Source organism: Stenella coeruleoalba (genome assembly GCF_951394435.1).
Source record: "Stenella coeruleoalba genome assembly, chromosome: 12".
Taxonomy (NCBI): Eukaryota; Metazoa; Chordata; class Mammalia; order Artiodactyla; family Delphinidae; genus Stenella; species Stenella coeruleoalba.
In genome coordinates this window covers 72,025,856-72,041,297 of record NC_137158.1, presented here as the reverse complement: position 1 = coordinate 72,041,297, position 15,442 = coordinate 72,025,856, and the positions used below count along the sequence as shown (strand labels likewise).

At 34.3% G+C, this 15,442-nt stretch overlaps 1 protein-coding gene and 1 long non-coding RNA gene across 6 annotated transcripts in view; one reads left to right on the top strand and one right to left on the bottom strand.

Moving 5' to 3' along the window:
* ADGB (androglobin) overlaps nucleotides 1–15,442 on the bottom strand; it is a gene marked incomplete at its 5' end in the record, with an annotated part of 169,423 nt that overhangs the window by 40,842 nt on the left and 113,139 nt on the right. For all 3 annotated transcript variants that reach the window (XM_079939320.1, XM_079939318.1, XM_079939319.1), the window contains 6 exons: nucleotides 119–306; nucleotides 6,118–6,271; nucleotides 6,822–6,956; nucleotides 11,465–11,558; nucleotides 13,301–13,438; nucleotides 14,057–14,192. In XM_079939320.1, the coding sequence (XP_079795446.1) occupies nucleotides 119–306; nucleotides 6,118–6,271; nucleotides 6,822–6,956; nucleotides 11,465–11,558; nucleotides 13,301–13,438; nucleotides 14,057–14,192 (845 nt within the window). The remainder of the gene's footprint in view (nucleotides 1–118; nucleotides 307–6,117; nucleotides 6,272–6,821; nucleotides 6,957–11,464; nucleotides 11,559–13,300; nucleotides 13,439–14,056; nucleotides 14,193–15,442) is intronic.
* The window catches only part of LOC307195309, a 442,224-nt gene that overhangs the window by 403,815 nt on the left and 22,967 nt on the right, over nucleotides 1–15,442 (top strand). For all 3 annotated transcript variants that reach the window (XR_013830787.1, XR_013830788.1, XR_013830789.1), the window contains one exon: nucleotides 179–332. This is a non-coding gene — a long non-coding RNA (uncharacterized lncRNA). The remainder of the gene's footprint in view (nucleotides 1–178; nucleotides 333–15,442) is intronic.

Genomic DNA, 15,442 nt, shown 5'->3' with positions numbered 1-15,442 from the left:
AAATTTATTGATTTTGGTAATATTAATATTTAAAATAAAATATTTAAATTTAAAGTCAATTTTTAATACAAAAATTATTAATATTTTCAAAGGAATGCATTTCCTTTCTGTCACATACCTGAATACAATTTTCTTATCATTGGGTATGTAGTAATCTCTGATTTCCTTTATGGTAAAGGTATTACATGGAGGATCTCGAGACAGACATGGGAGTGGATGATAAGAACCAATGAGGCGCATTTTCCATCGTGAGGATGTTACATACACATCACCAGTATATGCTTCAGCCACGAATGTATATCCTTTCTACAGGAAAAAAGAATTACACAGAAGTAAGTGACATTGTCACTAGTCTCTCAAAGGTACAATAGATGATTTCACAGTATTAAAAGTCTTTATTATCTTAATATACATAAAGATCCTAAAATCTATTGATAATCAACAAATCACTAGCATGTTTTGAAATCCCTCTCAAAAATTGCTATCTTACATGTTTTTGGAGAAAATGGAAAACTCCAACACTTTTGTTTGTATGGTTCCCTAGCTATAAAAAAAAAAGTGCTTAACTGTGGTAGATGATTACTACATTTCCTGCTAATTCTCCTAATGCTTCCTAAGGCAGATTTTTATCATTATATCATCCTGGATTAGCCCAATAGCTTCCTACTTGATTTCCCTGTCTTCTCAGTATCATCTTTCTAAATATGAGATGAAAAAGGCAGAAGAGTTTATGGAAATGTAGTGCCCTTAGGATGACCATTAGCAGGTAAAGCTATCAAATTAGCAGCAGATCTGGTTCCATGGAACCCAGATGTGAGCCTGGAGATGAGCTCTTTAGGTTGGAGAAAAGAAGCAGTTAAGGAACCTGGGAAAGTGCTAACACACAAAAGTTCAAAGTAATTCTGAGTTTATAATTCCATACATTTCTAACAAGACAGAAGAATATAGATTTGTATTCCAGTTGCTCTCTGATGCAGAGGAAGCTCTCCAATGTGTCTAGATTTTTAGGAACAAAAATTAGAAATACACAAGACAGAATGAATTCATAACATTGCAAAAAACACCTAGGAATGTTAACCAAAATTCCAAAACCTGTAATAAGATCAGAATTGCAACACCCATAAGGACCTTTGACATTACGTTTGGGGCAAGAAGAAAAGGAAGATAAATCATGTATGCTAAAGTGTTTTTATCAGGAAAGTGCAGATTTATTGCTGTTTTTGTTATTATTTGGGCTTGTGGTAGTAATCTATTAAAGAAGCAAAATAAAATTACATGACTCTGATTTTGTGTTTGTCTAGACTCAGAGAACAGTTTTGAGAGGAATAAAAGTTTATAAAATGGTAGGATAGATATTGGTAAGTGAAAGTCTAAAGCTAAACCAGTGATAGGATTTTGAGAGGACCTGGTGACTCTAAACCGACCTCAAGACTCTGTAATAGAAGAGTAACATAATCGAGTACTGAGTACTGAGAAACCTCATAGATAAGTATTTCAAATCACAGGTTATGGTCTTTGAAAAATTATGAAAAAATATATGTCAAACAATTCTAAAGGATTAACTGTGTAACCAGGTGTTTTTATTTTTTTTTTAACCTTAGACACTAGTTCTGTGGACATATGTTAGAAAAAGTTGACCTAAAATAGGCTACATATGTGTCAAATGCCTGGCAAGTGCCAAAATGCGAATGCAGTCATGGGCTACAAAACAATGGAGTAATGATCCTCCTTCAGATGGGTTGGAATTCCCTTTAGAGGCTGCATTTAGTTCTGGGAACTACATTTTAGAGGAGACTTAGATAATTTGGAGAAATGTTCAAAGATCAAGAATTGTGACGAAAGGAAAACCATACCACAAGAAGGATGACTGAAGCTATTCTTGTATTCATACAGCTCTATATTCTCCTCCTCATTCTATTTTATTCTAAAAACACCCACAGTGAGAGGTTAGAAGAAGGAGGTATTTGACAGAGGGAATGGCTATGCTTGTTGCAATCCTAAATTTACAGTTTAGAAATAATAGTTAAATGGAGATAGAGTGTTTTTCTGCATACTGACTCAAAATGTGTCATTTAAAGCTACCCTCCAAATTCAAGTTTAGTCTAGAAAGGGAAGTCTTCACTGGGGTTACTAAACAAAACCCAAACCAAACCCAAAATTTATATGCTAGATATAAACAAGAATCAGATTCTTGTTTATATGCTAGATATAAACAAGAATCAGATTCTTATGTGGTTCAACTAAATATCCTTAAAGATCGCTACAAAAATTAAGTATCAGTGGCTAATATATTAATATTAGTATACTTATCTAGTGAAGTAAAGAGCTCATCTCTAGAATTTAATGACATCTATGATCTTGATAGAGTCTCCCTTTGAATGATATCATCTTTTTCATATGGATCTTTGGGACTTTTGATTTCCAATCACAGATGAAATAAATTTTTATATTCAAAAGGAAATCTAGGCCAAACTTGACAAACAGACATTATAAAAATAACCCATCAATTGTTCCTGGTCTGAAGACAAGTTTGTTAACAAAGAACTAGTTATCTCTTATAGTGTTTGGTTTAACCCAAGATATTCTGCTGGAGAGAGGAAAGGTTTATCAATAAATTTCCCAAGCTATAATTTTTAATAAATTGCTATTTACTAGGACATAAGGGAGAATAAATATAGTGCAGAAGGGAGTTGTATGGAGGGTCAAATTATATTAGGGTCAAATAAATTCAGTTTTTGAGTACCTGTTTGATGTACAGAAATTGTCTTTTATTGGCAAATTCTTCTATTTTTAATTGAAATATAAATACTCTTTCAAAGCAATTAGAAAAATAACATATTGGTGCACAGACTTTGAGTTTTTAAAAATTACATTTAAGTATATAACTCCAAATATACATAACTGCACACAAAAATATTGTCTATCAGATTTTCTAATAAAATGTAAATGTGAAGTAAATGTGCAAAATTTAATACAAACTAAAAATGATTTAAGTCCAGTTTACAATTTGATAATATCTTCAAATTTAGTAAAATCAGACTGCATTATTGAGAAAATTTGTATCTCATGCAAAATAGAAAAAAATGATAAGCTTTTAATAAAAGATGAGTTTTTAAATTATAATGAAATAGTATAAAAACTCATTAGTAAAATATAAAGTTTTAACAATAGTTATACACAGCCACACACCTCTATGTATAGATATAAATGGATTAAATGATTTCATGAAAAATTTAATTGCCCTGGTTTTTAAAAAGTTTCCTAAAATCCTAAAATCTCTAAACTAGTTTAACAGTGAACAAGTAGAATTTGAAATTAAAAACAAATTACATTAGCATCCACAAAACTGAAATACTTAGATATAAATCTAACAAAATATGTACAAAATGTGTATGAAAAAAATTATAAAACTCTGATGAACAAAGTCAAAGGAGAACTAAAAAAATGAAGAGATATTCTATGTTCATGGATAGGAAGAATCAACACTGTGAATATTTCAGTTATTTCCAACTTGATCTATAGATTTAATGCAATCTCAATCAAAATCTCAGCATGCTATTTTACGGATACCAACAAACTGGTTGTAAGGTTTATATGGAGAAGACCAAGAATAACCAACACAATACTGAAAGAGAAAAACAAAGTTGGAGAACTGAAACTAATCGACTTTAAGACTCACTATAAAGCTGCCATCATTAAGACAGTGTCATTTTGACAAAGTAACAGACACAGATCAGTGGAATAGAATAGACCCAGAAATAGACCCACATAAATATAGTGAACGGATCTTTGACAAAAGAGCAAAGGCAATACAATGGATCAAAAACAGTCTTTTCAACAAATGGTACTGGAAAAACTGGACACCCAAAGCAAAAAAGAGAATCTAGACACAGACCCTCACCCTTCACAAAAATTAACTCCAAACGGATTACAGACCAAAATGTAAAATACAAAACTATAAAACTCTTAGAGGGTAACATAAGAGAAAGCCTAGGAATCTCTTGGGTATGGCAATGACTTTCCAGATCCAACAAAAAAGGCATGGTCCACGAAACTGGATCCATGAATTTTAATGAAGCTGGACTTTATTAAAATTAAAAACTTTTGCTCTGTCAAAGAACATGTCAAGAAAATGAGAAGACAAGCCATAGACTGGGAAAAAATATTTGCAAAAGACACATATGATAAAGGACTGTTTCCAAAATGTACGAAAACTTTTAAAACTCAATAATAAGAAAACTAACAACCTGATTTAAAAATGGGCCAAATATTTTAACAGACACCTCATCAAAGAAGAAATATAGATGGCAAATAAGCATACGAAAAGATGCTCCACATCATATGACATCAGAGAAACTAAAACAACAATGAAATAACACTACACAGGTATTAAAATGGCCAAAATCCAGAACACTGACAACACCAGATGCTGAGGAGGGTATGGAGCAATGGGAGCTCTCATATATTGCTGCAGGAATGAAAAACGTTACAGACATTTTGGAGGCCAGTTTGGTGGTTTCTTACAAAACTAAACAGTTTGGCGGTTTCTCACTATATATGATCCAGAAATTATGCTTCTTGTTATTTACCCAAAGGAGTTAAAAACTTATGTCCATACAAAAACATGCACACTTTGTTCATGATTGCCAAAACTTGGAAGCAGCCAAGGTGTTCTACAGTAGGTGAATGGATAAATAAACGGTGGTATATCCAGACATGAAATATTATTCAGCGTTAAAAATAAATGAGCTATTAGCCATTAAAAGACACGAAGAAAGCTTAAATTCAAGTTTTAAAGTGAAGGAAGCCAATCTGAAAAGTTTTCTTATGTACTATATGATTCCAACTTTATGACATTTTGGAAAAGACAAAAAAACAAACTATGGAGATAGTAAGAGGATCAGTGGTTGGCAGGGCTTGGGGTGGGTGGATAAATAAGTGGAACACAGAGGATTATTAGGGCAGTAAAAATACTCTGCATGATCTCATAATAATGGATGCATGTCATTTTACATTTGTCTAAACCCATAGAAGGTACAACACAGGTACAAACAGCGAACCATAATGTAAACTATGGACTTTGTGTGATGATGATGTGTCAATGTAAAATGAGCAACTGTAACAAATGCACCACTCTGGTAGGGGATGTTGATAATGAGGAAGGCTGTGCATGTGGGGGAGAAGAGGGTATAAGGGCTATCTCTGTACTTTCCTCTCAATTTTGCTGACTCTAAAAAATAAAGTCTTATTTTTAAAAATTCTTAACTCAAAAGAATTATCGAGTTCTTTTAAGGAATGATATTCTATATCTTTTATTCCTATAAACCAGTATTCATCAGGTAGATATGTCTAAATTTATACAAAATAATGCATAGAACCATAGAAATCAGTCACAACCACAGCTCGAAGAGAAAAATAAAGAGGTTCAAAGCCATACAGCTAGAGAATGGAACATCAGAGCTACAGGAGATCTGATTTACAGTGCAGGTATACACTAGCTTTTATCGTGCTTCCCTCTTAGAAGGAATGACTGGAAACACAAAAATGAGGTTCAGGTAAATAGAGAAGTAACATGATTTGCGTGGACATCAACCATCAGGGTCTGTATTCAGCAGGAGTAATGTGCCAAGAGTGTCTATTCTTGAAGGAATCTGGGTAGCCCTGGAAAAGACTGGGGCTGCTGGGATGGTGAGTGGCTGTGTAATCACAATCTTCTGACATGTTTAGGAATAGAATAAAAAACCCACTGGGAAACTGAGAAAACCTGCTGCTTTGGTTTGGTTTAGGGATAGGAATAAATGTGCTCTTTACCTCCATTTTCATTTTAAGGGTTTGTATGATTTTATGATTTTAATAATGAGAATTTCTAACTTTTCCTTTTGTCATATTTTCTTTGGATAAAAGATAAGAAGGAGGGCTAAAAGGTGAATGTTCTAGCACTCGCATTAATTACCTTTTGCTGTCAAATACATGGGACTTCCATGGAGAAAGACCAGGACCCTATTCCTCTGTTATGTAGATTGAAAACACATCTGTTCTACCTTCTGTTGGAATCTCTCAGGGTGCTGACTTCTCACTGCTATTCTATCATATGAGGAGAATAAATTTTACACCTACCTTATTCTTAGTATAAAGATAAGGCACCACTTTTTGGAATACCTTTGGCACTTGTTCCATTGTGTCATTATTAACAACGTGGAGCATACAGACTGGAAGTGTAGTATATACTTTGGGAACCAAAGTCATATCTTGAGGAACCAAAAATGTTTCTCTGTAATTACAAAAGCATGAACTTTCCCTTGACATGAATCATAAAGAAAGTTTGAAATTAGGTTTGATGCTAAGAAATAAAATCATAAGTTTAAAGTTGCAAATAACTTAAAAGCATGCATACTGTTTTCCTTTAAAATTCTTATTGATACACTATTTTGTCATGCAAATGCACACCTTTTAAGAAATCCCATTTATAAGTAGTTTGTGACTCTTACCTAATAGGCTGTTGCTTCGAAATGAGTAAATTTATTTATATACGGAAAGCGTCTCAATTTATTTTATTATGTTTACCATACTCATAAAAAGATCTAACAATTAACACTTCATAGTCTTCATATTTTGTTTAAAGAAACATGAATAAAAATTTCTGTAATATCTCATTTATGCGTAGCAGATATGGAAGAAATTTTAACTAACTTCTGAAAGCAACTTAAACGTTCATATTAATACTTTTACTACTAGCATAAAGATTCATAAAGAAAGCTCTGTATATATGAATATTTCACGCCACTTAAGAGTGATATTACTTGCCAGTATGATAGCCTCACCTGAATACTATAAACCAAGTATTTGGTGGCTGGTCTGCGTAAGTCACAGTGTAGTCAGCAAAAGCAGTCTTAGTTTCTTCATCTTGATAGCATGGATAAGATTCCATAGACTTGCACTTACTTTTAAACATTAGTCTAAAAATGTAAAAATAATTTAAGTACCAATGGCAAAACAACTTTTAAAATAAATTCTATTTACAAAAAAGAAATAGGCAAAAAAACAGCATAAAATATCGTAGTACATTGTTGGCTAGATTGAGTCCTTCATCAAATGGGGGCTCGTGGTGCACGGCACCAAAGCAGGAGAGCCCATTCCAGATTAACCATGATGTCTATCAAAGGTGCCCGAAGTTATTTGAAGTTCTTAGTCAAGAGAGAACCTAATTCATGATCTAAGGAGTAACTGAAATTTATAGATGGGAAATCAGCACGAAAGTTCAACCTATAAGGGTGATGAAACTAGCAGCAGGCAAACTAGCAATAAAACTGGGTGGAAGCCACTGAAGGTCTGGGGTTGACTGGAGACTCAATACTAGAATGGAGTTTAAAGTGAGGAATGGATTTGGAAAAAAAGACTAAAAAAACCCCTGAAAATAGAGGCCACAAACAAGGGGAGAGTGCCAGAGTTTTCCTTCTACATGATTTCTGGTGCAACTGAGGTTTCTCCATTTTTGACCCCTGGAAGCCTGTGGCATATTCCAGAACACGATGGAAGTGATGAGAGAGATCCTCCAGGTCCTGTACCTCCCACTCTGCCAGGAACCGGACCCAGCCTCAGTAGCACCAGGAATCTCAGGTCTTTTATACAATGTCTTGGGTATTAGCTGGGACAGAAGCTATAAAGGCCATAGGAATGGTTCTCTGTTAGAGGTCTAGACAGAGCTAGAGGTGCTCTTGGCTTCCAGAAGGTGGATGGCTCAACTGTACTGTCACGGGGAAGCAGAGCCATAGAGATCCTCACAGAGGATAGGATTCACATGCTCCATTTGATCACTGGTCTTTGGTGGTGGGAGGAAAATGACAGGTTTATATTCGGAAGGATTTTTAAAAGCTTTTCAAAATAATGACAAGAACAAAGACCAGGGCAATTATATATTCTGATTCTTCTGGGGCAGTCCTGGTTTAGGCTCATATCCCTGGCATAATTATTAATAGTGCTCCCTCGTTCCCTGTCAAAGTGTCCCAGTTTGGTTGATAAATAACCTGATCACCCTCACTAGGAAGTATGAGGTGATGGTCAGTCAATGCAGAGCACCCCTGTCAATCATATGGGGGCTGTCTGAGTCTAAATGCAGGAGCTGGCTGAGCCAGTACAGGAACTGAGCAGGCCACATAGGGAACTGAGTGCAATCGTGGGTCCCACCACAATTCTAAGAGAAGGGTGCAATTTAAAGGCTTTCCAGACTGTCACTGTTTCCATCACACGTTCTACTATTTTTCATATACCTCAGGAAATTCTAATGAGTATAGGACCATCAAAATCCTGATGTACCATGTGGAATATCTTAAATGACCCATAGAGAGATATCCCTGACATAATCAAAAGATTTAGTTTTAACTTTGCATCCTAAGACAGAGAGAAAGTTATATTGGAAAACTGAGCCTTGCCCAAAGTCAGCTGTTGAAGTTGTGCCCCTACAGGTCTGAGAATGCAAGGCTAGGCTCAAGGACCTCAAAGTTACTCATGTACTACTACTAATAATAGCAATATTTATAATAGCTAATGTTGTGTAATGGCTCAATCTGTAGCATTGTGCTAAATAATTTTCCAGGATTACCTTAATTTATCTTTTCAGCTTTATAAAGGAATGAAGTAGATATTATTATCTTTATATTACAGGTGAAAAAAACTTAATTTTATGTTCAGAGAGGATAAGAAACTTACCCCAGGTCACACATCTGATAATTAGTAGAAGTGGGGTTAGCATTAGGTCTTATACTAAAAAATGTGCTTTTGACCGTGTAATTAATGCCTTCTAGGATGAGGAGGTAGCTTTGGATGCTCCTGACATTTAAGTTTAAAGATGGGTGAGACTTGTGAGTTTCATCCATTCAATAGATTGGGGTGTGCAACTCAAACTATTGAAAGAGCATGGCCAATATCTGCATTGGATATTCGCTGAGTTTCTTTCTGGGAAATGCTCTTGGCTATGGTAGAAGGAACACATGGAGAGGAACACCAGCTCCCTGAAGGAGTTATACCTGTGTTTCAAATACACCTCCATAGTGAACTGACCTGAGTCCCTAAGGGCAACACATGATTATAGCACTCCATCTGCATGAAAATTAGGTGTAATTTCTGGGACAGAAATCTTCCTCACAATGTTGAAGCAGTTTGGAGAAGGAGGTTCTTCGTGCTCTCTGTGTCTGTCCAAACAATTGGGGTCTTAGGCAGAAGAGTACCCGTTTTAGAAAAGAGGCTTCTGGAGCAAAAGTTTTATCAAGCTGAATTATCAGGTGGTAGCAGTATCCACAGGTCAGGACTTGGGTGAGGTGAGTGAGGTACTCACTCTCAGGGTTGGGAAAATACAAATTTGGATTTTTTCCAAATTAAAAATTTTGACATTTGGCTCATCATGAAATTTTTTTCATTAACTTTAGGTTTATATGTTTACATGCATAATTTTCTGTTTGTCTCTTGCTTATAGATATAAGTCCAATCGTTATTTCATTTTGACCTTGTATCCAGAAACTTTTCTTTAATTTTCTCATTAATTCTAATAAATTCATGTAGGTTTTCTGGCATTTTCTACATATATAACCATGTTGCCTGTAAACAGTAGTTTTATTTCTTCCCTTCAAACTCTAGTGACTTTTATTTTGCTTTATTGCCTTTTTACCCTTGACAAAATTCCAGGACTATCTTGAATAGAAGTGTTTGGTCAGGTGTCTTTGTCTCATTCTCAAACTCAAGAGAAAGCTTTCAAAATTTCACCACTAATCATGTTTGTAGTAATTGCTTAAAAATAGTAGATACCATAACATATTAAGGAAAGTCTTCTCTAATCCTAGTTTGCTAAAAAATTTTAAATTTTTGAATTTTTGTTAAATTTTTTCAAATGTTTTTTTCTGAACCTAGCCAGAGAACTGAGTGATTTGTGCCTTTTCCCTGTTAATGTGCCAAATTGATGAATTTCCTAATGTTAAACCACTATTACACGTCTTAGATTGGGAGAGCCACTTGGTTATAAGGTATTATTCTTTTAATATAATTCTGAGTTTGATTTGCTAATATTTTATTACATTTTTTCATCTAATTTCACGAGGGCATTTGGTTTGCAATTTCACTTTTTTTTTACTGTCCTTGTTGAGTTTTTTAAATCAAGGTTATGGTTGGTAAATGTCTCCTCTTTTTTTCTGTTCTCTGGAATGTATAAGATTAATCTTATTTCTTAAATTCACTTGTGGATCCATTAGCATATTGCTAGCGAATGTATTATGTATCCTTGCCCTACCAGTGTTTCATCTAGATTATTACTTTTACCATTTCTGCAATAATGCTAGAACCTTAGAACTCTTTAAAGCTTATTACCCAACTTCTGCATTTTGCATTGCTAAGGTTAAGAATTTACTCGTACATATGGCTCTTAGAGTGATTGTCCTTTGAAAATAGTGTGTCTTATTTCTCTGGTTACTTTGAAGGTTTTTCTTTTGGCCTTTGGTTTTCAGCAATTTGACTACGATGAGTCTGGTTCTCTTCGTGTCCTTCCTGCATGGAGTGTGCATGCAGAGTCTCTTGAAAATATGGGTTGATGTATTTTATCAGTTCTGGAAATTTATCAGCTATTATCTTTTTACATTCTGGGACTATAATGATACAAATATTAGACTTTCTAAGCATGTTCCCCATGTCCCTTAGCTCTTTCCTTATTTTCCACTATTTTTCTATTGACCTATCTCCCATTTCACTAATCTCTTCCTCTATTCTTCCTGATCTGCTGTTAACTAATTAAAAAGTTTTAAATTTCAGTTGTTAAAAATCTTATTTATGTAATTTCCATTTAACTGTGTTTTATTAATCTAGACTTTTAATTTATTTTCTCTTTCTTTAAGCTTTATTTTCTTGGCCATTTCCATAATGCTTACCTTTAGAGATTTGGACTGCTAGCTCCTACATCACCAAGTGGTCTGCTTCTTTTATATATACATATATATGATTTTCTCTCAGTTTTTTCAGATTATCCTGCTTTGAACATGGTGTGTGGTTAAAATGCAGTTTTCCTAAGGCTCAATCTACTTCACACTTGTCCCTGTTTCTAGAATGTTGTCCTCCAGGGATTTCAGCTGACAACTTTCATTGTTTACTGGAATCCTCTCCCCTAGCAGGTACTAAACTCTAACTTTTATCTCTTTAGCACCAAAAGACTTCAAAAAAACTCTGTTTTGCTTCTCAGAGGTTTTATGCTTAGGGTATTAGATAAGTGCAATGAAGACAAACAAAAAGTAGGAAGTGTGGAAGTTCAGAAGCAATGGTATGTTTCTAGCTGCGATGATTAGGAAAAACTCAACAAATATAGTAGCATTTGAACTGGAACTTATAGTAAGATCATTACACTGCTTTACCTTAAGAAAGGTACATCATTAGGTCACTGTAAGAAACAATAAGAAAGGTTACAATAAGAAACATCATTACACTGCTTTACCTTAAGAGAGAAATCGCATACTGTTCTATATTTTGTTCCAGTACAGCCCAAACTTTCTGAAGAGTATCTGCAACACTGGTATTTTCCTTTGTGCCTAAAAATAACAATAAAAAATAGCAATATCAAGGCTGTAAGGTGCCTGAAAAATCATTTTGTTCTAAGCCCTCCATTTACAGGTGAGGGAGTTGAAACTCACCAGTAAGGTAATATCCAAAGTCTGAAGCTTTACTAGCAGTAAACCATGTTTAAAACATAAAGCTATGAACCTCTAGTCAAGAGCTCTGCTCACAATTATATACTGTTTCCCTTCATCTTTAGTTTAAAAATTATAAAATGCTCTTTGATCTAATTGAAGATACTCATCAAAGCATTTACAATGAGAGATCATTTATCACACCAAAAAAAACCTTATGAAAGCTCTTGTGTCAGAAAAAATAATCCATCCAATTTTTCTAAAAAACAATGGCTAATAGGATCTCACTGAAGCTTAATCTAAAGCATAATCCACGAATGGCTTAAGAGGTGATTTGGCAAGAAAAATGCAAATCCATAATAAGTGCCTCGAATTTAACATGTCAGAAACTGACTTTTTTTCTAATTATCCTAATTTCTTCACAGTACTTACTCATATCTGAAATCAGTATCTTAATATATTTACTTTCTGCTATATGCCTGTGACCACTACAACACAAGATTCATCAGAGCAGAAACCTTGTCAGTTCTACTGATTTCTTTTTATAAGGCCAGAATCTAGAACAGTTCTGTGCACACAAAAATTATTCAATAAATGTGTTGAGTGAAAGAATGCAAATGCTATTGAAATATTATTAAGCTGCTCATTTTTGTCTTTATAAAGAGAAAACACTCATTGTGTGAATATAACTTTTACAGCATATATGGACAACATGTGTATGTTACCACATATTTAATTGGATGAATTTATAATTAATTTTTTTTCTGATAGAAAAAAATATAAAAATCAAGCGACAGCAATATTTTTCTACCACAAAACTATGCAATATGGTTTGTTTCTTTTTACACTTGTGTATCTATAGTTTTTACTGCTTAGATGAACATTTTGATATTTCTCATTAAATGTTTCAGAGATATGTTTACAACAAAATGTCTCAAAATACTCAAAGAATTCTATTGGAGGCAAGGCTTTTTCTCTAAAAGCGTTAACAAAAATTGCAGAATGAAAATAATTGAATATAATTTTTTTGCCTCTGCATGTATTATTTTGAGCTGTTAAAATAGACCTCACGAAAGTTTACTTCATATGCATAAATATATTTGATTTAATAAATATAATAATATACTTTAAAAGCATTTTATGCCTTCTAAATGTATGTCACCACAGGCATATGTGGAAGCTTCTTCATTAAATTCATTCATTCATTCACTCATTCATTCATTCGATTCTTTGAAAAATGGTCTAGAAATGTAAAAACTGTCTATGACTTAGCTGAAATTGACTGCTAAAGCATTCTGCTAGGCAAAGGGGATGGATGGAGAAAAAGGCCAGTTTCCTGTTTTTTAAAGAACGCATGATAGATTGGGAAAATACAGCTGATCATTCATTCATTCATTCTTTCTTTCAGCCAGTATTTGTTGTGTGCTCAGTCTGTGCCAGGCATTGCACTATATTCCAGGAACAAAAAAGCATGAGTGTACTGACATGCATCCTGAACTCAAGGAAATTCAATATTGATAGAATTAAAAAGAATTAGCTGAGCCGTAAAGTAGAATGACTCTAAAATGCTTTTTGTTAGCACGTAAACAAATATTCATCCTTATTTATGCAAGTTCATTTTATAAATGATTGAAAGAGTATACCTGGTGTTCTAGCTTTCATAAGTAATCTGACGTACGTCCCTCTCCACATGGCTTGAATTTTAATTGCTGCTGCTACTTCCTCAGGAGAAGACTCTTTGTCACTTTTTGGCACATTACATTTAACATCTAAGCATTCCGCTGGAAAGAGAAAAACAAACTTTGGACTGAAAGTTATGTCTAATCTCTACCCCAATTTTCACTGCCTTTAACTATTAAAGCCCTCTAATGTATAAAGTGCCACAACGATAGATTTGTTGTTATATTTAACATTGCCTTCTGCAGGTGGTTCTTTTTTAGAATATAAACATTCTGGAGAAGGGAAACACTAAATATTGACACTTTAGTGAACTAGTGTTGATTCCTATGTGAAAGTAGCATGAAGGTTCTTTAAAATTGAAAGAAAATGTTAAAATGGTGGGAATAGAACATCGGAAGAGGAGGAAATGAGGGTTACTTAGATCAGAGAATCTTCCCTGAATTACTCCAATGCTACTGTATATATAGTGATTGTCATGCTCTTTAAGGTCAGGAACAAATAAAACTGGGAAATTCTGGGCTGCCCTGGATGTATGTGGGACAGGGGACACACGTCAGATCTTTGGAACCTTTTGAGCTTCTCAGGGCATAGCCTGAACTCTATAACTGTTAATATAGACCCATTCTACCTACTCCACAAAAATTTTGAGTATACTTTTCTCAAATTATTTAGCCCATATAAGGCTAGGAATTCCATAAATATCTAAAATTAATCAGTACCTAAAGAAGCCTCTTCCAAAGAAGAATCAAGTAAGTCCAAGTCCAAAACCATAGCACGGAATGCAAATTTGAGGTTGGGAAGAGGTTTTGCTATTTGAGCTTTTTTCATTAAATGCCATAAAGAAATATGAAAAACCTGAAAAAGATAAAATGCACTAGTATATTTTTTAAATCAAGAAAATACCCTTACCTGGCCAGAGAGGCTCTAAAAAACTTGAGATACTCTAAAAATAAAAACTATGTATTTCTCAGATATACACACCATCTAGCAGAAGACTCTTTGCAGACTCCCTCATCTGGTAAAAGATGAAAATTATTTATCATTTGACTAATTTTAACTTAATAAGCTTTAATCACCACAACAATGTTTATAATGTACATTCAATTAAAATATAACATTAAATGGATGGAGGAGATATAGTGTAAGATAAAAAATAAGGTTCTTATGCCTAAGCAAGTTAAATACCAGATTTCTTTTATCCCAAGATGCCACCCATTATAAGACACACTATTAGTTCCTGTGCTTCAAGAAAGAAAATATGCCACTCAAAGTTTTTAATCACTTTCGTGTCACTTACGAGTATTTACTTCCTATTGAAAAAGCTCTTTTAAATTTATTTAGGCATAACTTTTTCATCATGTATCACACTTAAACGTACATGAAAAAATAAACTACATAAATTGGTTAAGTATTCTGAAAACTTATTCATACTCAAACTCCTACTCTTGTAAATCACTTTTTGTAAACACTAAACGTGTGTTTTGTTTGTTTGTTTTTTTAAACGTGTGTTTTTCTGTGCAGTTTTGTCCTTCGTGTTGTCAAAGGCTTTGAAAATGCACGGTTGCCTGAAGAGTGTTCTCCTTTTCTTCCTGGGGTTTTTCTCAAGCCACCAACCCTCATTCAGGAAGTGCTGATGCTGAGTTGTTCTTGATCTCACCAAAGAGGACCCCTGGAAGGTTTTTAGACCGCATCCAGAACACATATCCCTTCTTCCAAGTTTTTTTTTCATGGCTTTTATCCTGAAATGCTGATGGATTCCATATATCCAGTCATACCACTGGGAATAACAACCAGCCACTGCACATTTCTGCTTGCTTACTTGTAGCTATTTACATGTTCACAGGGAGTAAAGTGCTTGGTGAATTAGGTAGCGCTCCTGGGGCACTGTTTGTGGTGACTTTCAGCCAGTCATACCTCTCCCTCTCTCTCTTTTCCTGAGCCATGGGGGAGTCATTCTGGTGTGAGGAGAACCCCTTTCCCTTCACATTTCTTCGAGAGGCTCTACCATGCCATTTAATTCTCTTCCCCTAAGGATTAGGCTTTTGTCAAACATATTTCTTTTGAAACGGAGACGATATGAATTCTTATGAACAAGTCCATGTCCA